Source organism: Biomphalaria glabrata, chromosome 7 (assembly GCF_947242115.1).
Source record: "Biomphalaria glabrata chromosome 7, xgBioGlab47.1, whole genome shotgun sequence".
NCBI classification, from domain to species: domain Eukaryota; kingdom Metazoa; phylum Mollusca; class Gastropoda; family Planorbidae; genus Biomphalaria; species Biomphalaria glabrata.
Genome location: NC_074717.1, coordinates 30921476 through 30944880, shown reverse-complemented (window position 1 = coordinate 30944880; position 23405 = coordinate 30921476). Strand labels below are relative to the sequence as shown.

General features: G+C 35.4%; 1 protein-coding gene across 4 annotated transcripts in view; it reads right to left on the bottom strand.

Moving 5' to 3' along the window:
• The window catches only part of LOC106070090 (myosin-7-like), a 48237-nt gene extending 27975 nt beyond the window's left edge, over positions 1 to 20262 (bottom strand). Inside the window, exons 1-3 of one of the 4 annotated variants that reach the window (XM_056036159.1) lie at positions 20150 to 20262; positions 15944 to 16512; positions 2672 to 2750 (exon numbers count right to left, since the gene is read on the bottom strand). In XM_056036159.1, the coding sequence (XP_055892134.1) occupies positions 2672 to 2750; positions 15944 to 16512; positions 20150 to 20152 (651 nt within the window). In that variant the 5' untranslated portion in view covers positions 20153 to 20262. Of the gene's footprint in view, positions 1 to 2671; positions 2751 to 6230; positions 6358 to 6476; positions 6946 to 9080; positions 9272 to 15943; positions 16513 to 20149 lie in introns of those variants that run through there. The other 3 variants (XM_056036160.1, XM_056036161.1, XM_056036162.1) reach the window with 3 other exon arrangements.
• Between the last annotated feature and the right edge of the window lie 3143 nt (positions 20263 to 23405).

The following is a 23405-nucleotide window of genomic DNA, read 5'->3' as shown; positions in this document are numbered from 1 at the left end:
ACGCAAGGTCTAAAGATTTTAAAGCTACTCAAGGTCTAAAGATTTTAAAGCTACGCAAGGTCTAAAGATTTTAAAGCTACGCAAGGTCTACAGATTTTAAAGCTACGCAAGGTCTACAGATTTTAAAGCTACGCAAGGTCTAAAGATTTTAAAGCTACGCAAGGTCTACAGATTTTAAAGCTACGCAAGGTCTACAGATTTTAAAGCTACGCAAGGTCTAAAGATTTGAAAAGTAAGTTTTCACGCAAACTATGCCTTGAAGTTTCACACATTTCTTTGAATTCTTTCAATATCTCTTCATATACTTAAAGGTTACAATTATTTATTGAACTCTAGAGATGAAAGTGACTATGCTTGAAGGAATGTTCTAGTACAGTGATGCCCAACCTTACTTGGTCTGCGAGCCATTTTAATTTTCGGCATTCGTGTCGCGGGCCATATCACCAAAAAGAAAAAAAATACAATAAGCTATTTTTACTAGTTTTATTTGTGGACATACCTACATAAATTAATGTGTTTCATGAAGTTTATCCAAAACCATCTTCTGAATATCTAGCTGCATAGGTGAAACACCAAGAAAAAGTTTGTCAACACAAATAAGTGCTTGTAAACATTGTGATCATCCTTAGCGCTTGCTCTCGAAGATTTGGTAACACTTCAGCAGGTAACACGTAGTAGAAGTCAATAGTTTGCATCACTTGAAATGTGTCAAGCAGGGATGTCTGGCTTTGTAATCAATCAGTTCCAGTTGCAGATCTGTCGGGTCACTTAACACATCGGCAGCAAAAGGATTTTCAAAAACACGGATTCCATTTTTTTAAATTATGAAAATCCACAAAACTTTAACTGCAATTACCCATCAAGAGCCTCAAACGTTGGATCATACTTTCTTTTGGGAAAGACATATTTAGCTGCTTATCATTTTGTAGAGTGGCACAGGTTGGAAAGTGGACAAGATGCTCCCTTTCCGCCTGTTGAATGTTGAATTTTGTTTGGGAAGCGCTTATGTCTGCATACACATGCGAAATCAATTTGTCTTTCCCCTGTACTTTGGTGTTGAGCTCATTTAGATGTGATGTCGCATAAAAAAAAAAGCCAAATCCTACAACCATGAGGTGCCGTCCAGTTGTGGCACTTGTTTTGATTTTTCCGTCATAAATATTTCAATTTCGTGTCTCAAATAAAAAAAAAAAGTTTAAATACCTTTCCTCAGCTTAACCAGTTCCCCCCCCCCTCCCCCACACACACACTTTACTGTGAAATAGAACGTCTTCATATTTGGACTGTATTTCTGTCAGAAAATCTTTGACAGTTATGTCCATTGATTTGATGAAATTTACAGTGTTGAGCACAATCATCATCACATGGTCCTGATTCAAAACCTTTTCACAGAGATTTTGTTGGTGAATGATTCAGTAAAGCCGCAGGGGTCAGTTCCATTTGACTCAACAACTTTTAAATAACTCTTACTGTCAGTCCACTGTGACATCCAATCATATTTCTAGCGCCATCAGTAGTCACTCCAACTCATTTATTCCAAGGAAGAGCAAGGTCCTCTATGACGTCTGACACTTCTTTGAACAAGTCTTCTCCAGTTGTAGTCCCATGCATGCTCCTCATAGCTGCTAACTCTTCTGTTATATCAAAATTGCAGTTGGTACCGCGAATAAATACTAAGAGTTGTGTGGTATCAGTTATGTCAGTGGACACGTCAGCGGCAATAGAAAATATTTCAAATTCTGCTGCTCTGTCTTTTAATTGTGAATGGAGATTTTCACCCAAATCTTCCACTCGCCTTGTAAGTGTCATGCGAGAAAGGCTGACAGCTTCTATTGCATTCTTCTTTTCAGGACACAGTTCTACCATCACTACTAGCAAGCACATTTTACACATTCGCCATCGGAAAAAGTCTTCATTGCTCTACTTTAGATGTGAGTAACTCTGTAGCTGGCCCTTATTGCAGACTCATTTTCTTGTCTCTTTTTGTTCTATATTCTCGTCAATCTCCCAATCTCTAGTCGTAACTTGACAATCTTGTCGTCGCGGCTCCAACCAAGAATGCCACTATACGTGTTTATGTGTTTGGTTTCATAATGCCTTTGAATGTTATGTTCTTTACAAATTAAACATGTTGGCTTACTATCCTATTCCACAAAAAGTAAAGATCTGTCCACTTTTCCTGAAAGTTTCTACATTCAGAGTCCACTTTTCATATCTTTGGCTCTCCCACTTTATTAAATCACAAACGTTAAACAGTACGGTACCAATGGCTTTGATATCAAAAGAAAACGACCCAAAACGAATCATCAATGATGCTCTGTGTTGCACACACAAGGTGTCAAGGACACGGCTAACTCAAGACAGTAGTGGCATAGTCCAAGAATTAAAAATGGCTGTCAAGTTTTATCGCCATTAAAAAAAAACCACAACACTTGTGTTCTTACAATAAAACAAATATTGACTACAACTGTTAGAATAACAAACCCAAAGAAGGAAATCATCCAAGAAAGGGTTAGAATCTTAACTTCAATAGAATATTTTTTCAACATTTTAATTTTTTACATTTTCTTCCAATGTTTTGGCGGGCCGGATATAAGCACGTCGCGGGCCGGATATGGCCCGCGGGCCGTAATTTGGGCATCGCTGTTCTAGTAAGTATTAGAAGATTTACCTTTTTCTCATCTTGCTCCTGAGAAACTTGACCTTTAAGCGCATCAATCTCTTCATCTTTTGTCTTTAACTCTCTCTCCCTAGAGCGAACGAGACAAATAAGTCACAACTTAACAAATATATATTTTTTTTCTGTTTTAATTAAATAGGTTAAAGTGTAGACAATGTGTCGCAAAGTCAGTAACTAGCAGTCATTTCTTTGTTTAGCTCATTGGATTATACAGGAATTAGAGAATGTATACCTTAGAGTAGTATAATGAGAATCTATATCTTAGAGTATTTTCTGAGAGACTGTATGTTAGAGTATTATACTGAGAGTATATATCTTAGAGTATTATACTGAGAATCTATATCTTAGAGTATTATACTGAGAATCTATATCTTAGAGTAGTATACTGAGAATCTACATCTTAGAGTATTATACTGAAAGTCTATATCTAAGAGTGTTATACTGAAAATCTATATCTAAGAGTATTACACGGAGAGTCTGTAGGTTAGAGTATTATACTGAGAATCTATATCTTAGAGTATTAAACTGAGAATCTATATCTAAGAGTATTATACTGAGAATCTATATCTTAGAGTATTATACTGAAAGTCTATATCTAAGAGTGTTATACTGAAAATCTATATCTAAGAGTATTACACGGAGAGTCTGTAGGTTAGAGTATTATACTGAGAATCTACATCTTAGAGTATTATACTGACAGTCTATATCTAAGAGTGTTATACTGGAAGTCTATATCTAAGAGTATTACACGGAGAGTCTGTAGGTTAGAGTATTATACTGAAAGTCTATATCTAAGAGTATTACACGGAGAGTCTGTAGGTTAAAGTATTATACTGAAAGTCTATATCTAAGAGTATTACACGGAGAGTCTGTAGGTTACAGTATTATACTGAAAGTCAATATCTAAGAGTATTACACGGAGAGTCTGTAGGTTAGAGTATTATACTGAAAGTCTATATCTAAGAGTATTACACGGAGAGTCTGTAGGTTAGAGTATTATACTGAGAATCTACATCTTAGAGTATTATACTGAGAATCTGTATCTTAGAGTATTATACTGAGAATCTACATCTTAGAGTATTATACTGAAAGTCTATATCTAAGAGTGTTATACTGAAAGTCTATGAGTATTATACTGAAAGTCTATATCTAAGAGTATTACACGGAGAGTCTCTAGGTTAGAGTGTTATACTGAAAATCTATATCTAAGAGTATTACACGGACAGTCTGTAGGTTAGAGTGTTATACTGAAAGTCTATATCTAAGAGTATTACACGGAGAGTCTGTAGGTTAGAGTGTTATACTGAAAGTCTATATCTAAGAGTATTACACGGAGAGTCTGTAGGTTAGAGTATTATACTGAAAGTCTATATTTAAGAGTATTACACGGAGAGTCTGTAGGTTAGAGTATTATACTGAAAGTCTATATCTAAGAGTATTACACGGAGAGTCTGTAGGTTAGAGTATTATACTGAGAATCTATATCTTAGAGTATTATACTGAGAATCTATATCTAAGAGTATTATACTGAGAATCTATATCTTAGAGTATTATACTGAAAGTCTATATCTAAGAGTGTTATACTGAAAATCTATATCTAAGAGTATTACACGGAGAGTCTGTAGGTTAGAGTATTATACTGAGAATCTACATCTTAGAGTATTATACTGACAGTCTATATCTAAGAGTGTTATACTGGAAGTCTATATCTAAGAGTATTACACGGAGAGTCTGTAGGTTAGAGTATTATACTGAAAGTCTATATCTAAGAGTATTACACGGAGAGTCTGTAGGTTAAAGTATTATACTGAAAGTCTATATCTAAGAGTATTACACGGAGAGTCTGTAGGTTACAGTATTATACTGAAAGTCAATATCTAAGAGTATTACACGGAGAGTCTGTAGGTTAGAGTATTATACTGAAAGTCTATATCTAAGAGTATTACACGGAGAGTCTGTAGGTTAGAGTATTATACTGAGAATCTACATCTTAGAGTATTATACTGAGAATCTGTATCTTAGAGTATTATACTGAGAATCTACATCTTAGAGTATTATACTGAAAGTCTATATCTAAGAGTGTTATACTGAAAGTCTATATCTAAGAGTATTACACGGAGAGTCTGTAGGTTAGAGTATTATACTGAAAGTCTATATCTAAGAGTATTACACGGAGAGTCTGTAGGTTAGAGTATTATACTTAAAGTCTATATCTAAGAGTATTACACGGAGAGTCTGTAGGTTAGAGTATTATACTGAAAGTCTATATCTAAGAGTATGATACTGAAAGTCTATATCTAAGAGTATTATACTGAAAGTCTATATCTTAGAGTATTATACTGAAAGTCTATATCTAAGAGTATTACACGGAGAGTCTGTAGGTTAGAGTGTTATACTGAAAGTCTATATCTAAGAGTATTACACGGACAGTCTGTAGGTTAGAGTGTTATACTGAAAGTCTATATCTAAGAGTATTACACGGAGAGTCTGTAGGTTAGAGTATTATACTGAAAGTCTATATCTAAGAGTATTACACGGAGAGTCTGTAGGTTAGAGTATTATACTGAAAGTCTATATCTAAGAGTATTACACGGAGAGTCTGTAGGTTAGAGTATTATACTGAAAGTGTATATCTAAGAGTATTACACGGAGAGTCTGTAGGTTAGAGTATTATACTGAAAGTCTATATCTAAGAGTGTTATACTGAAAGTCTATATCTAAGAGTATTACACGGAGAGTCTGTAGGTTAGAGTACTATACTACATTCAATCTATTTTCTTGATGAGCCAGACATTAAGGGGAGACAAACTTTAGTGAGTGTGACTTTGTAATACGAATTATAACAAAGAACTCAATGCCAATTTTAGGTAATAACAAGAACAACAAACAAAATTAGTTTGTAAAAAAGGACGAAGTTTTTGTATTCATGTGTTGTACAATAAATACATAACTAGAGTTTCAATATGCTCGGAGAATGGGTAAGGGAGAAATGACGTGTACACTTATCTAAGAGGACAAAATCCCACATATTTAGCCACAGCGCTAAATATTTGAAGAATAAATTTTATCTTTTGATATCAAACAAAATAATCAATTACCAAAAATTAATTGATAGCTGTTTAATTTTTTTTATTCATATTCTGTAAAGTACAATATAAATGATTGTGTAAAGTTTCAATTTGACCAGATAATAAGAAGTGGGGGGAATTGCACATTCAAACCATTTAGCAGACGACAGACAGAAAGAGTTGACATAAGCTTTGTAAACAAAAAAAAGAGCATGGAAACAGAGACGAATTCAGACTGCTGCTAAAACTAAGACTGAGCTCTTCTCTATTCAATATTCTTTTGCTCTAGACAAAATTAAGTCTTTTCAGTAAGTGGGTAAGACGGAAAAAGAATTAATTTTTTTTTGTTTAATGAATTGGTAAAAATCACAACAAAAAGAAAGGATGTAACTGAAGACTTCGACATTGTTTGAGACACAAAGTTAACAAATTTTGTACAAACATATATATGCCAGTGGGCTTATTATAAACATCTTTCCTACCTTCATTTCAACAAACTCTATTTTTTCTCGAAGCTAAATTTGCTTTCTGCTCATTCCTCAGAATATAACATCTCAACCAGTTCCTAGTGCATATTTACTGCATTTCAAATAATTTTGCGTCTAAATTGTAAAATCCAATCTAATGTTTAACCTTGAAACAGACATGTACAAATATATGTAGAAACACAGGCAGCAAAACTGAAAACAGAAAACTTAGATAGAAAGAAGGCTCCTAGCAAAACTTACTTTTCTTGCAACTTCTTTGTCTCAAAGATATTTATAGCAATTTTTTGGAAGGACATTTTCCCGTTCTCACAGCCACGGGCAGACAATCCGATCTTATTACCACAGTTGTTAGTGTCATTCGGATTTCTGGCGCGACTTATTTTGACCGCCTTCTGCCAAAGCTTTCTTCCACTGGCTTTCTCGCCGTCTGCCATTGTGTCTTTTAGCAGGCAAGAAGACAAATATAATTATTGATAAGGCGTTGTTTTCTTAGGATACAAAGATATCCAGTTGTAAAATAAAGTCTAGAGTGTTATATCCCTTCTTGAAATTCTTGTAGTATCCATTGTTCTATATAGTTAACTGCATATTAAATATGAAATAGAATCGAGTTCTGGTATTAATTTGTAATAGTCCTTCTCTTTCTTTCTCCCTCTCTCCTCTACCTCTTTTGTCTCCCTCTCACTCCCCATGTTGTAGCTGGAGAAATCTTAGAAAGATAGCGGGCCACACATTTGAGAGCCCCACAGTAAAAAGCCCGAAGTAGGGCTCATACGGCTTTGTCTGCGTTATGTGTGACAAAATATGCAGGCCGCAAAGGGGTCAGCGTTATCTCACGAGTCATGAATAACATTACTTTTGTCTTTAACTTCGGGCTCACAATCAATATTATTTTCTGAGCGGATTTTTTTAAATTTTAAGGTTTATTAAAATAGTTTTAAAATAAAAAAAAAAATGTTCTCATTTCGTCCAGACGCTGGTCGTTAACCTAAACTAGTTTTGAACATCCACCGAGTGGAGCAGAACTAGGACATGTGTCAACTGGGCATGGTATCAGTGGAACAGGTGTTGGTGGGGATAGTAAAGCAAAACACAATTATGATTAGCCCACTCAGCAGCCGACAATAACTAGATCGATTCTGCCAGGGTATATACGATACTTAAGGAACAACAAGATTCGTGTAACTGAAGGTTCCCGCCTGAATACAAATCACGACGATCTGATTGGATCGATACGGTTTACTAATAAGACGACTATTCCTCTCGGGGTCAATCCCCAATCAATCACTGGCGATCGATTAGGGGCATTATGGCTTACGTCATGACGAATAAAAGGAATCATTTTTCTCAATTATTATTATTATTATATATATATATATATATATATATATATATATATATATATATATATATATATATATACATTTCGGTTACTGACAATAATAATTAGTAGATCTACAATATCCTATCTAAATTATTTCATTATTTTCTAAATTTTAGTTATAGCCTACTGTTTCTCATTTCAATTAAAAAAAAAAAACGATTGGCTTTACAGAAGTCTTTTATGATCTAAATGTGATGTTAAGCTCGTTAGGCATAGTTAAGTTCTTTGTATTATATTAGCCATAGATGGCGTATGTGGATGCAATGGCGTATCTAGGGTGAGGGTAGGAGGGGGGAGAATTTGAAAATCCCCCAGGCACCACTTGAGAAAGACCCCAAATGAGTGTTTTTTACATTAAAAATTAAATATTACGCAAAATGAATGGGCCCCCAAAGAGTTCAAGCTCCCCGGTCCCCCAAACGATTGAAAATTCCTCGCTACGCCCCTGTGTGGATGTTTTTATTTAGAATGATAAGAATGTGTGTTTTGTTAGTAGAATGTGTAGGCCTATATCTTAATATGAGACGTGTATGAAAAGAACATCTTGAACAAATACAATGGCAAGTGTAATTTTACACAAAGTAAGATTTGTTTAGTTTACAGCTCGAAGTATTTATTCATGTTTGTATAAAAATTATCTTATTAAAGGCCCTACACTTAACTAGTTGATACATTTCAGTTTCTTGGTTGCATCCCAATCATTCTTTTTAATTTGTCAGACATGTTTCTGGTGTTTCTTCAGATTCGAAGGTTACTACATCTTAGCCCAAACCTCACGCAAGACGGGGGGAGGGCGGCAGACAACCATTGAGGCGACAGTGTTACGTCATATATGCATGTGCGACATTTAACAAGTAGGGCCTATAATGTAATAGTAAAGGTTTTACTGTCTCGGGATGGTTTTAGGTTTTAGGTTTTAGGTCAGAAGACGAAATTCAAATTAGTTACTATCGTGGTGAACATACACATGTGATCTACCATATGGTCATGTGATCTACCATATGGTCATGTGATCTACCATATGGTCATGTGATCTACCGTATGGTCATGTGATCTACCGTATGGTCATGTGATCTACCATATGGTCATGTGATCTACCATATGGTCATGTGATCTACCATATGGTCATGTGATCTACCATATGGTCATGTGATCTACCATATGGTCATGTGATCTACTAGTGTACAGAATAGATTTTAAAAAGCTATTGACGCAAAAGATGGTCGAGTGGTAGAGCGCTTTATTTGACGGATAAAAATACTTTTTTCTGTACCATGGAGAAAAAACCAACGAACAATGAACTAACTACTCAGTCCCTTAAGCTAATATTCACCTGAAAATAATAAAAACAAAAAAATGCTTGATCTTTGTGTTGGATATGCGACACCATAGCCCACAGAAACTAATCAAAGTTGTCTTGCGAATACTTTGTCTTTGAAAAAAAAATACTTTTAACTTACGGAGTAGATCGACTATTTACTGCTATACCAACACAATGATATCACACACACACGCACACATTGGCGAAACTTATGAACGCACGCTTGGTGTCCAGGATGAAGAAGAAAGTAGAGCACAAGTTATTGACTGCCCGACTGTCCAACTGCTAAATGTATAACGCATATGAAGACAAAAAGCATGAGAAACTTTACATTACTGCCCAGACTTGACCTTTAAGAGGAACACACATGAAGAAAAATGGGTTTAACTCAGCGGTTCTCAACATCGTATTAACGCTGAGTCTTGCTGATGATCTCAAAAATAGAAAAATGTGTGAGATATTTGATTATTTAGAATCTCCAAACGAATCGGAAATGTTTCTCCATATTTGAAAGGTTTATTTATATTCTAAACACTTGTAATTCAATTGCTTTCATGTTTTCTATTTTACAAGATTTTAAGTTGTAGAAAAAGTTGGCTATACAAACCTAGATATTGACAGGTAGAGGTTTACTGAGAAATTAATGTCCAATGAATTATTAATCTATTTTAGCTAGCAAATCTTAATTACATTTAAATTTACTGAAATATCGAAAATCAAACGTAAAAATTTAGTTTAGCTGATACGTTACGACTGTCATCCACATTATGTGGTGTCTCTCAATATTTCCAACCACCTAATGGGGTTTCTCTCAAGTTGTCCAACCATTAAATGGGGTTTCTCCCAGGATTGCCAAACACATAATGATGTCCTTTCTCCCAAGATTGCCAAACACATAATAATGTCCTTTCTCCCAAGATTGCCAAACACATAATTATGCCCTTTCTCCCAAGATTGCCAAACACATAATGATGTCCTTTCTCCCAAGATTGCCAAACACATAATGATGTCCTTTCTCCCAAGATTGCCAAACACATAATGATGTCCTTTCTCCCAAGATTGCCAAACACATAATGATGTCCTTTCTCCCAAGATTGCCAAACACATAATGATGTCCTTTCTCCCAAGATTGCCAAACACATAATTATGCCCTTTCTCCCAAGATTGCCAAACACATAATGATGTCCTTTTTCCCAAGATTGCCAAACACATAATGATGTCCTTTCTCCCAAGATTGCCAACCACATAATAATGTTGTTTCTCCCAAGTTCACGTTAAAAGCTTCATTTCTGTTGGATCTACTTTACAATTGAGATAGTCGACTAGCATTAGATTAAGGGTAGGTAAACTCACTGGATTGAGAACCATTTGTTTATGTCTGGTAGAAGTATGTTAAGAAACACATAAAAACATATGTCTCTATATTTGTGCCTAGAGTTCTTTACAATTCTTTGTAATGCGAAGTTTTAATGACTTCTGTTATTGTGACTTTGCGAGTTGCGCCTATCAATACAAGTGACAGATCTGTCGACTGGGCACTTTCTTGTCAGTCCAATGACACAACAAACCACACACAGACATGCAAACATACACAGTCACACATATACAGAGAGAGAGACGGAGAGAGAGACGGAGAGAGAGAGAGAGAGAGACGGAGAAAGAGAGAGAGAGAGAGACGGAGAAAGAGGGAGAGAGCGAGAAGGAGAGAGCGAGAGATCTTATATTGAATGAAAGAAAACTATTTGAATCAAAAGTGTCAGATATCTTGAACAAACATTGTTTCGTTGCTTTTAACGTGCAGTGATGATTTCTGTTTTACAACTGCAGCTTCTGCTTCTATTAGAGATAGAAAAAAATGTAGTCACATAATTGTGGTTAAACTGGTGAAAATCTCCTGTTATTACTGCAGTTCACGCGATAATATGAAAACCTACTTATTGATTGTTGTTTTAAATTATGCCCAACTTATATGCATACTAAATAGATTTTTTCTCTTTTAAAAAAAAGTGAACATTTTTTTTTTGTGTAAATGTAGTAGTTAGTAGGACAAACTTACATAACTTAGCAATACAAATGTAAAAAAAAAATTTGTTGACAAAATATCTAAAACCATTTGCATAAATGAATCAGCCAGGAAAACAAACGACATAGCAGAGTTTAAGTCACTGATTACCATACATGGTTAGATTGACACATGAAATGCGTTGGACGTAATTGTCATCTCTAACGTCTGTAATCTATAAGTTATGATATAATATCAACATCCCTTTTTCTTTACAGAAAAACATTTCGGGGGATATATTTTTAAAAAAATAAACACAAGATATTGGCACACATCCATGGTTATGAAATACAAGACATTTAAAAGACAACAATCAAGAATTCATTTAGAAACATACAGCATTCATTTAGAAACATACAGCATTCATTTAGAAACATACAGCATTAATTTAGAAACATACAGCCTTCATTTAGAAACATGCAGCATTCATTAAGAAACATACAGCATTCATTTAGAAACATACAGCATTCATTTAGAAACATACAGCATTCATTTAGAAACATACAGCATTCATTTAGAAACATACAACATTCATTTAGAAACATACAGCATTCATTAAGAAACATACAGCATTCATTTAGAAACATACAGCATTCATTTAGAAACATACAGCATTCATTTAGAAACATACAGCATTCATTTAGAAACATACAACATTCATTTAGAAACATACAGAATTCAATTAGAAACATACAGCATTCATTTAGAAACATACAGCATTCATTTAGAAACATACAGAATTCAATTAGAAACATACATCATTCATTTAGAAACATACAGCATTCATTTAGAAACATACAACATTCATTTAGAAACATAATTTTTGAATCTTATCGGTTTCTTGAACTGATTCCTTGGTCGCAGCAGTAATAGTAGTTCTTTAATAATTACTTCTGAAGTTTGCTTGTAATGACCTATGGCTAATGTTTTGGTATTCCGCTCTAGTCTTTTGTAGATTGTCTTTAGTATCGGCCAATAGATCCTGTTGTTCTGTTTCTCTGTTGGGGTTGATATGCACTCTATTTCATGTTGTATCAACTCTTTCTCTTTGGCTTGCTGCTTTGTTTTGCTGACAAATGTAGCATGAGTTGGTTATTTCCCTTATCTTTGCTGATAAGCCAGGCTAGAAACCTTTCTCTTCGTTGAGTCAAGTCCCGGGTTTTCTGTATAGAGCTTTACTTGCGAAGCGACCTCGGTCTAATTATTTGCTCTCCTTTTGAGCAAGAGTCCTTCTTCATACGTTGACATATCTCTGAAAAGTACTCTTATCAATTCTGGTAGACCGTTTGCCCGGCCATTCATTTGTGATGTATTTGTGATGTATTTGTGATGTATTTGTAATGTATTTGTGATGTATTGAATCCGAGTTTGTATCGTGCCATCTGTGTCTGTCCTAAGTCTTGACTTTCTCCATCACTGGGTCTGGTATTGTCTGTCCTAATGTCTGTCCTAAGTCTTGACTTTCTCCATCACTGGGTCTGGTATTGTCAGTCCTAATGTCAGGGATATCACAGTTTTCCTCTAAGGGGTCTCTACTCAAAGTGTCAGCAACGAAATGTTGTTTCTTCTGTAATGTACAGAAGTCTGAAACTGAATATCATAGCGCAATGAACGCATCATTTGACTCTGTTATCTTCTTGGACCAGAATTCAGTGGTTTTTAAAAGAATGTGTTCCAATGGTTTATGGTCATTTGGGACTACTATTACTGTCCTGCCATACGTGTCATAACTATGTTTTGTGCACATTTTAGCATCGAAGAATACATTTTTCGAAGTCACTCTGTTGGTAGATCATTTTTTAGTTGTTACTTTATTGACAACCTTGAAGTTCAGCGTCCAGGATATTTTTAGTTCCTCTAAATAGTCTTCAGTATAAGAAACAAGTGAAAATCTTTTCTTTGTCGTTTGTTTGAACTAAAATGTGGTTTATTTGTTTCTTTCTTTTGTATTGGATGGTCTGTCATCTTTCTGTTTAAGTTACAAATAATTCATTCTTGTTTACTTACAAATGTGGAATATAATCTTGAGAAAAAAAAATCTAACATTAAATTGTGTTGTAAAGAATGTCAGACTAACAATGTCATGCTATCAATGTCATACTAACAATGTCAGACTAACAATGTCATATTAACAATCTCATTCTAACATTGTAATATTAACAATGTCATGCTAACAATGTCATACTAACAATGTCTTACTAACAATGTCATACTAACAATGTCTTACTAACAATGTCTTACTAACAATGTCATGCTAACAATGTCATACTAACAATGTCTTACTAACAATGTCATACTAACAATGTCTTACTAACAATGTCTTACTAACAATGTCATACTAACAATGTCATACTAACAATGTCATACTAACAATATCATACTAACAATTGGAAGCTCCTAGACATCATCAAGTCCACCTCCCATCTCCCCTCTCTGTAGTCCAGTCTCTTTACAAAGAATGTTTTTGTGAAGCCAAATCTCCATCTTAATTATTTGACGTCAGTCTCGTATTGTGTCGCCTCATAAACCAGATATTGATCAGAGGAGAGGGTTCAATCAATAGTCTTAATTGGTAGGACAGAGCAAGGTGACCTAAGTATCTTCACGCATAACTGCACACACAGACACGCAAGTTGACTCACACACAGACACGCAAGTTGACTCACACACAAATAGAAAAATTGAGTTAAATAAGTGGGAATAAGGGTTCAAGAGATCAGATTAAGTTGTACTTATACATACACTACATTGGTAATACTTATACAAACGCTGAATTCGTAACACTTATACAAACCTTGCATTCGTAACACTTATACATACAAACCTTGCATTCGTTACACTTATACAAACGCTCCATTTTTAATAATTATACAGACATTATATATATATATAATACTTATACAAACACTACATTTGTAATACTTATACAAACGCTGCATTTGTAATAATTATACAGACACTACATATATATACTACTTATACTTACGCTGCATTTGTACTATATAAAAGTGTACAAAGTTGTTTTCACGTTACTTTAACAACTGCAAAGTAAGACAACAATAAGAAACGGAGTCCAATCTTCTTGGAGAACTGTTGAATGTGAATTTATTTTAGGCTTTCATCCAAGGTACATTTCTGCTGTTCACAAAAGACTTATATGGCAGTAGGCCCAGGTATTAGAACAAGACATAATCACTTTAGCGGTAGCAAGTGCGTGATTCTTGTTTTCACTTTAAACTATCGCCTAGTAGGCAATGTACACTCTATCAAGGTATTCGCGTTACTAGGGTCGGTGTCACCCGGTGCGGACAGCTCAGGGTGTCATTTCCCCAAACTCCCTTCCCCCCCCCCTGAACCATAATACTGTGAGCTAATTAATTGTTACACTGGAAAATGATAATCGATTTTGCTTTTTAATAACATTTTAAGGATTCTTGAAAAGATGGTTTAAAAGTATAAATTAGGAGAAAGTGAGTTAGTTGTTGGCTTTGAGTAGTTGCATGTCTTATCTTATCTTATCTTATTTAATACAGACGCTACTTCAAAAAAAGCCCACAGAAACTAATCAAAGAAAACTTGTCTTGCGAATACTTTGTCTACGGATCATGCATTCAGTCATGCATATTAACCAATGACTTAAATTCTGCCAAGTCACTGGTTTTCCTGGCTAGCTCAGGCAACCCATTCCATACTCTAATAGCACTAGGGAAGAAGGAGTATTTGTACAAATTTGTCCTAGCATATGGGACGAGGAATGTGCCTTTATCTTTGTGTCTTTCTGAGTATTTTATTAAATTTTGTTTTTGTATTTGAAGATTATGGTTCAGTGTTTTATGTATAATTGCTACTTTACTTTTGAGTCTTCTGTCCTGAAGGCTGTCTAAATTTAGTGAGCTGTTGCAAGTCCTACAGTTGTTGCGAGTCAATAAGTCGTTATAAGTCTTAGAGTGAGTACTTTATATCTTTGAAGTCAATTATTAGTGAAAGTCAAGTAGAAGTTAATAAGGCACACAATGTAGTTAGCACGGTTAAAGAAGTCACGAGGATTCATTCTAGTTCAAAGTCAACTTCAAAAGGATTTCATAGTTCAGAAAAGTAAAAACTTCTAATGATAATTTTGCGGTCGATAAGAAACAGTTATTATTATAATTCTAAAATAGTTACAAATTAAAGACTTGGATAAATAAATTAATTAATAAAAACAATAAGCATTCAAGCAATAAACTGCTAGTTATTGTGCTAATAAAATGCTAGATAGTGTGCTAAAATAATTAGATATATAACTGAACCGTCTTTTCCTTCAGCCAGTATTTCATTTGTTGATCACTATTGTTATTATTATTTTTATTATTATTATTGGTACTATTGGGTAAAATATTTGTAGAATGTTTTAAATGTATCAGAAGTTCCTGTAGACTTGAAGATAATTTACTTCCTAGTCCAAACCAAAAGACAGGATATGGTGGTAGGCAGGGTGTGATCCCGAGACTATCGAGACAACCAAACGACAGACCAACGCACCTACCGCACGACCAGGCAGCCATCCAGTCTATCTAGATAAATAATTTAGTTCAAGGACTGCAGGTTATGAACGGTTCATGTAGATCTATACGATAAAAAAGTAAAGCACCTTTTCAGACATTTCTATATATATATATAGGGTAGATAATGTAAAGTTTATCTGTTTCTATGACCGACAGTTAACACGAATATTATTGACCAGCACAACAACTGACCGCCTTTCCCCAACTAATGTCAAATACGCATTAGATACGGGTAGTCTAATGAGGATCCTAAAAATCCCTAAATTAAAAATACCTACCTTACACCGAGATTCGAACCCAATATTACTAGGTTCATAAGCCAAGCGACTTACCACTCAGCACCCATATCTATATTGTAAGGTTACAATAAATAAAAGTAAAATATGAGATAATTACATGAACTTGTCACGTGGGTTGGTTCTCTCGATACTTGATAAACGAGACACAAACGCCGAGGTTTTTCCCATCCTTTTGAGACTTTTGTCAGTCGAGGTACAAAGTTCAGGCTTTGAGGAAATGTTGGTGTTTGCCTTTACGACAGATAGCAAGTGTGTATCACCAATGTCGGATCCCAAAACAGAATCCTTGTGGGCCGTGAAGTGTGATGCAGGAGTAGACCCAGCGGCTGACAAGAGTGCACTGAGAAATGTCAGCGAGTTCTTGCAGGATCTCATCGTCTGTTGTGAAGATAAGAAACTGGGCTCAAAGGTATTCAAGGTCAAGTCTTCGACATTTATGTTCAGGAAATGTTGTGCGCTGTCATTAGTGAAGAGCAGGTTTTGCTCCTCCAAGGAGGTGGACATGTCAGTGACACAAACAGAAATGCCGTTGGGATACGTCCGGTCTACGCCTCGAGGTGCACCCGATGGAACAAGTCCAACGCCAACACATTCTTTCATTAACTGACCAGTCTTTGTCTTTGTCTTTTTCACCACTTTCGCTTTAGAATGACTCGTCGCACCACTCTGAAAGATGAAATAAAAATAGCACTTTACGATTCCTCTTATTACAAAGCGTATATCAACTCTGTCTGTCTGTCTGTCTGTCTGTTACAAGTTTTGCAAACATTATTTCTCCCACACCCAATCTCGGATAAAGTGGAAATTTTGTGTAATTACTTATGGTAACCGACAAAACAAATTAAACAATTACCAATTATTTGTTGGTAATTAATTGTTTGTTTGGTATCCAACTGGAAAAGAAACTGTACTTGACAGATGTGGCTGTTAAAGTTGAATTAGTCCCCTTTATTATTTTGTGTAGAGAATTAGATGTTCTCTTAGAAGTTTGAAACTAACTATAGATAGCTATTAAACTTCTTTTCATAGCACTTCGCTGGCACATTGGTGGATGTATTAGCTTGTATATATTTTAGACCTTTTTTTTATATTCACTTAATCCACTTAATTAAATAAGATAATTGTATGATAGGTCTAAAGCAGTGGTTCCCAAACTTTTTTGTCTGGTAGACCCCTTGCCATGTTTTATGGTTTTCGGTAGACCCCCTGCTTAACTTGCAATTTTTTGCAAATTCATCAACATGTTTTTAAAACTAATTTCTATCTGTACAAAAAGTAAAGTTCCACTCTCAGACCTTGTGGTCTATAGGGCAGATGATGTAAAGGTCATCTATTTCTGTGGCCTACGATTATCGAGGATGTCATGTGGCCAGCACAACGACCAACAGCCTTTACTTTTCCCAACTAATGTCAGGTACCCATTAGAGCTGGGTGGCTTCAGAGGCGCCCAAAAGATCCCGAAATTAAAAATCCAAGTCTTCAACAGGATTCAAACTCGGGACCCCCGGTTCAGAAGCCAAGCACTTTACCGCTCAGCCAAAACGCCTCCTAATTTCTATCTGTAGAGAGTTGAAAAGTGAAAAGTAATTTAAAGCTACATATTAGAGATTTTAGAGATCTCTCTTTTTTATTGATAAAATTCAAAACCAATTAAAATAGCAATATGTATTGCTGGAATCTCCAAACACAATGGCCTTTATTTAGTATCATTGTAAGAGTTTTCACAAAGAGCAGTTTCTCGTGTATTTGTTGACGTTTCACGAGTTGCTCAAATATATAGTCCGCGCGAAGATGTGAAGGCGAGTGACTGTCGCCTAAACCAGTAAGATTCGAGCATGAAGGGCTCATTAGTCTTGGCTGGCTACCCACCAAGCAGAAGTAAAACTGAATTCAAAACTCTCCTGTCTTGCAACTCAAACATGGGAAAGGTTTTGTGGGTTAACCTGAGGAAAAATAAGGAGCCGGCGACCATAATGCAGTTTGCAGCACACACCTCTACATCCTGTCAGAACCTGTGACGCTGCTAAGCCCAAACTTATATATGTCGTTTGCAAAGAATTACATATGAAGCTTTTAATTTTATAACATGCCACCGAAGCAACTTTGAACTGTATTGTTGCTTAAAGAAATTATTTTAATATCATATATGGGTTTGTGTAAAACAGGTTTTAAAACTACAACGGCTGATAAAAATCAATGTTTTACCTATGGTGTTTTCCGCATTTTACCATAAATAAGTAAATTTCCCCTTTCAGACATTGTGATGATGTTATGGTCATCTGTTTCTTTGGCCAACGGTTAACGAGCAGGGTGTCATGTGGGCAGAACAACGACCAACCGCCTTTACTTTTACTAACATAATTCCGGTACCCATTAGAGTTGGGTGGACTCAGGGGAGCCCTAAAAATCCTGAAATTCAAAATTCACCGAGATTCGAACGAAGGACCCCAATTACGGAAGCCAAGCGCTTAACCACTACCACCACACCCTTATTTTGCTATAAGTGAACAGATATTGTAAGACTCATAAATCACCATCTTCTCTACATGATGTTGAATAGAGATTTTGTGGGTCTATTCTGAACTTTATCTTTGAATGTTCAAAAGTTTTTCAAATCTATATCTTTTTATCAGGGTGATATTGTCGCAGATGATCCTCAAGCGTAATTAGTTTCATATTGTCATAAAAAAGGCAATCGGTAACCGCTTGGTTGACTATGAAAGAATGAACAATTTTATATAATCAACGCTATACAATCTACATTTCTTTTTGTTAAACATTATTTACATGAAGACAAAATTAATTTATTTTAATAAGTATTGAAATTAAATACAACAATTTTTCGTTTGAATAGCAGGATAAATATTTAAATGATTAACTAAGTTACAAATTATATCTAGTGTAAAGAATTACATTACTGGGATGTAAAAATTAAAGTCACGACCTGCTTATATGAAATCTATTATCATAGACCCTCTTGGACATCTCATAGACCCCCAATTTGTTATTTCACTTTCGTAGACCCCTTGAAGGTCTTCGTAGACCCCTGCGGGTCTATATAGACCACTTTGGGAATCACTGGAGTCTAAATAATGTTGAGGACGCTAAATTTAAAAGTACCAACTCAAATAAAAGTGCATTGTATGCAATCACCTCACTTTTTGAGAACGTAGGTTATCAACACTACACAGCTGTTTTGTACACCAAATGCACATAGCCCTCGACACCAACATCAGAGTTATGAGGTCACTGGCCAACATCACATTCTAATGTGTTTGCGAGTCTCGGGCGCTGACTGCAGAACTAGAGGCGGATCGTAGTAATGTAATTCAGGTGCTACAGAATGATCATAGGTATCACTCGGTATCACATTTAAAGACACAAACGAAGAGATTAGAGACAGGGTTAGTACAGCGATTGGACCCTACGATGACCTGCTAACTAGTGTAAAAAAAAGGCAAAGTAAAACTCTATGGCCATATTACAATTTATTCAGGGATCGCAAAAACGTTCCTTCAGGGAACAGTAGCAGGAAAAAGAAAAAGAGGCCAAGAAAACGATGGAAAGAAAATATATAAGAATGGACGGGCCTGACTTTGAGAGAGGTTTTAAACAAGGCAAATGACAGAATGGAATCTTGTCCAACTTTACATAATTAAGTTGGTGATTAAAAAATGATCTATGTGAGCCATTTCTCTGTATCACATTAGTATTGCTGTCAATAAAAAAAATTCAAAACTATATAAAGTTAGAATCAATGTTTAAATCAATGTTTAGAAACATCTATTTGTAAAGAGACTGATTTATTACCGTAAAATCATTTAGGTCGATCTCTAGCACGTAGTATTTCCAAGTGTAACACTTAGAATGAATAAATCTATTTATATAACTAAAAAATAACAGTTTTTTATATGTTGCATTTGTTTGGGTGATAAATATGTTATTATTTTAACATTTTTTAAAATTTTTTTTTATTCAGTACTGAAAAGATGACATTGCCAACAACACATAAGACACTAACATAAGTTTACGGTTTACACAACAGTTCAAGTTAAAATTGTTTATCAACTGTCCAAACTTGACGATCACTGGGCTGTCCATTGCCCTTTTCTGTAGACGAACGAAGTTATTTTAACAATTTGTCATATTCTTTGCAAGTTACAATATCGACTAAAGATGCATAATACATAAACTAATTATATGTTCATATATTTGGTTTAAAAATGGTTCAATCTTGTCTTATAATAGTATAATGTCGTGATAGTATAATCTTATGTTAACTTATAGAGCATATCAAACTGACCATAATTTAGTATCTAGACCGGAAAAGTTTCACTTTTCTTCCTAAAATTGTATTTCCTGGCTCACAGTAAGTATCGGGTACCTTCACATGTACATCAGTTACTCCAGACACACTTTACACTTAGGAGCTTTGTTTACGGTAAATATAGACCCAGTTACCCATCACCTAGCAGACCTAACTGATTCACACACATACAAACAACTCCATAAGCGGGGCAGGGAGATGTGGGCGCGGTCAGTCTCCTTAGAGACGACATCCGGTGAACATCGTTGTTGAATTAGTGTATTCAGTGGTCACTAATCAATGGCTTCTCGAACACAACCGTTTACACGGCTAATACAGCGATACAAGGGTTCTTTTAATAAACATGCTTGCAATGATAGAAGACAGCCAAACGTAGCGCACTGAACCTAGACAACTGACAGATATGTTTACTCTTTTTTTTTGTGACCACCATTTTTTCTTTCGTCTCCGGACTTCTCTTTCTTGTTTTTATTTTATTTTACGAATTTTTGTATTTTTTTTTTGGGGGGGGGGGGGGAGTGAGGTGGAACTGCTGTGTTAAAAATAAATATGAGAACCTCTGTCAGACGAGGCGAGACGAAGTGTATTTTAGTTGTATCGATACGACCCAAGACACCAGAAATCTAACGTAAGAATGTTTTAGAACAAGGGTGGGCAAATTACAGCCCTTACAGATCGCCGGAGCGTTTTATGCGGTCCGCGGACACCTACAACTATTAGGGTGTGCCAAAAGATAATATATATTTAAAAAATGCATAATTAATCATTTTAAACATCTATATAAATTATTGAATCTTCTTATTCTTATAATGAAGAGGCTAAAGAAACATTGACTATACATGCCATTCTAACAAGATAAAAGTACGCAATTAATATCAGGCCAGTATATATTCTATACTATGTAAAACTGTGTTGCCTGAGCCAGCCATGAAAACCAGTGACTTGGAAGAATTTAAGTCGTTGGTTAACATGCATGACTAGATGCATGACTAGATGTATGACTAGATGCATGACTAGATGCATGACTAGATGTATGACTAGATGCATGACTAGATGTATGACTAGATGCATGACTAGATGTATGACTAGATGCATGACTAGATGCATGACTAGATGTATGACTAGATGCATGACTAGATGTATGACTAGATGTATGACTAGATGCATGACTAGATGTATGACTAGATGCATGACTAGATGCATGACTAGATGCATGACTAGATGCATGACTAGATGTATGACTAGATGCATGACTAGATGTATGACTAGATGTATGACTAGATGCATGACTAGATGTATGACTAGATGTATGACTAGATGTATGACTAGATGCATGACTAGATGTATGACTAGATGTATGACTAGATGTATGACTAGATGTATGACTAGATGCATGACTAGATGCATGACTAGATGCATGACTAGATGCATGACTAGATGTATGACTAGATGCATGACTAGATGTATGACTAGATGCATGACTAGATGCATGACTAGATGCATGACTAGATGCATGACTAGATGTATGACTAGATGCATGACTAGATGCGTGACTAGATGTATGACTAGATGCATGACTAGATGCATGACTAGATGTATGACTAGATGCATGACTAGATGCATGACTAGATGTATGACTAGATGCATGACTAGATGCATGACTAGATGTATGACTAGATGCATGACTAGATGCATGACTAGATGTATGACTAGATGCATGACTAGATGCATGACTAGATGTATGACTAGATGCATGACTAGATGCATGACTAGATGCATGACGAGTAGGACGTTATCGTTTTCTTTTTTGAACTAACGTCTGTATTGTATAAGATAAGTGTTGGGTTGGCATAGAACAAGATGGCGAGTGCCCGTGCTTTGACTACGAAAAACAAAAGGTTTGTAATTTGTTAGTAAAATTAAAGAATAATATCCCAACCATGAACTCAGCAAGGGAAAGTTTGTGAGAACTGCATAAAATATCAATGATGTTATTGACCCAACCATGAACTCAGCAAGGGAAAGTTTGTGAGAACTGCATAAAATATCAATGATGTTATTGACCCAACCATGAACTCAGCAAGGGAAAGTTTGTGAGAACTGCATAAAATATCAATGATGTTATTGACCCAACCATGAACTCAGCAAGGGAAAGTTTGTGAGAACTGCATAAAATATCAATGATGTTATTGACCCAACCATGAACTCAGCAAGGGAAAGTTTGTGAGAACTGCATAAAATATCAATGATGTTATTGACCCAACCATGAACTCAGCAAGGGAAAGTTTGTGAGAACTGCATAAAATATCAATGATGTTATTGACCCAACCATCTCAGTGATCAAACTTATCAGAACTAGGGCGGTTCCGACAAGTACTTGAAGATTTGGAAACAAAACATTCCGATGTATGGTACCTCAGCAGTATCCGCTAGCTGGTATTGAGAATAACATGCGATTTCAAGGAAGAAACCATTGTGTTCATTGGAGCACATCATACTGTGACTTGTTACTAATATTTCTAATTCACAGTGCTTACCATCGACATTATTGCAACAAATGTGGTAATTTTCCTTTGCTGAAAGGTGAAACTATTTCTATTGATATGGTTGACAAGTACAAGTCTTTTTTTGATTCCTTAATACTGGAATTTGAAAGCAAATTTTACGATGTCAAGAACAAGTTTTCAACACTGTGGTGAAATAGTTGATGCTAGTTATAACGTCCTGAGAATGTGTTCACAACATTGATTTAGTGTGCTACTGTCTTTTTCATCAGTTCATGTGTCGCTCTAGTTGAATAAAACCTTGTAAATAAAACCAATAGTAAATAAACACATTTAGGCACGTCACAATATAGATAAAACAATGAAAAATACGTATCACGTGACAGCTTTTATGGATTACATAATTTGTATAGAAGATATAGAGAATCACGTGGCTAAATGTTGTTCGTTTATGATTGATGAATGAGGTCCATTAACTCAAAAATTTTTCACAGCTCCTTGCCAAGAGACTCCTCTATCCTGTTATAGGTATTGAATCAATCTTCAGATCTTGTGTCTTTGATTTTCTTAAAGCTAACTGACTGTGAACGTGAACTAGTGGGATCACTGTTGAAAGGGGAAAACAAAACATTAGACTAGTAAACCTAAAATATGCTCGTGTTATAAGAGCATAGAATGGGTTGCCTGAGTCAGCCAGGAATACCAACGACTTTAAGTCATTGATTAAC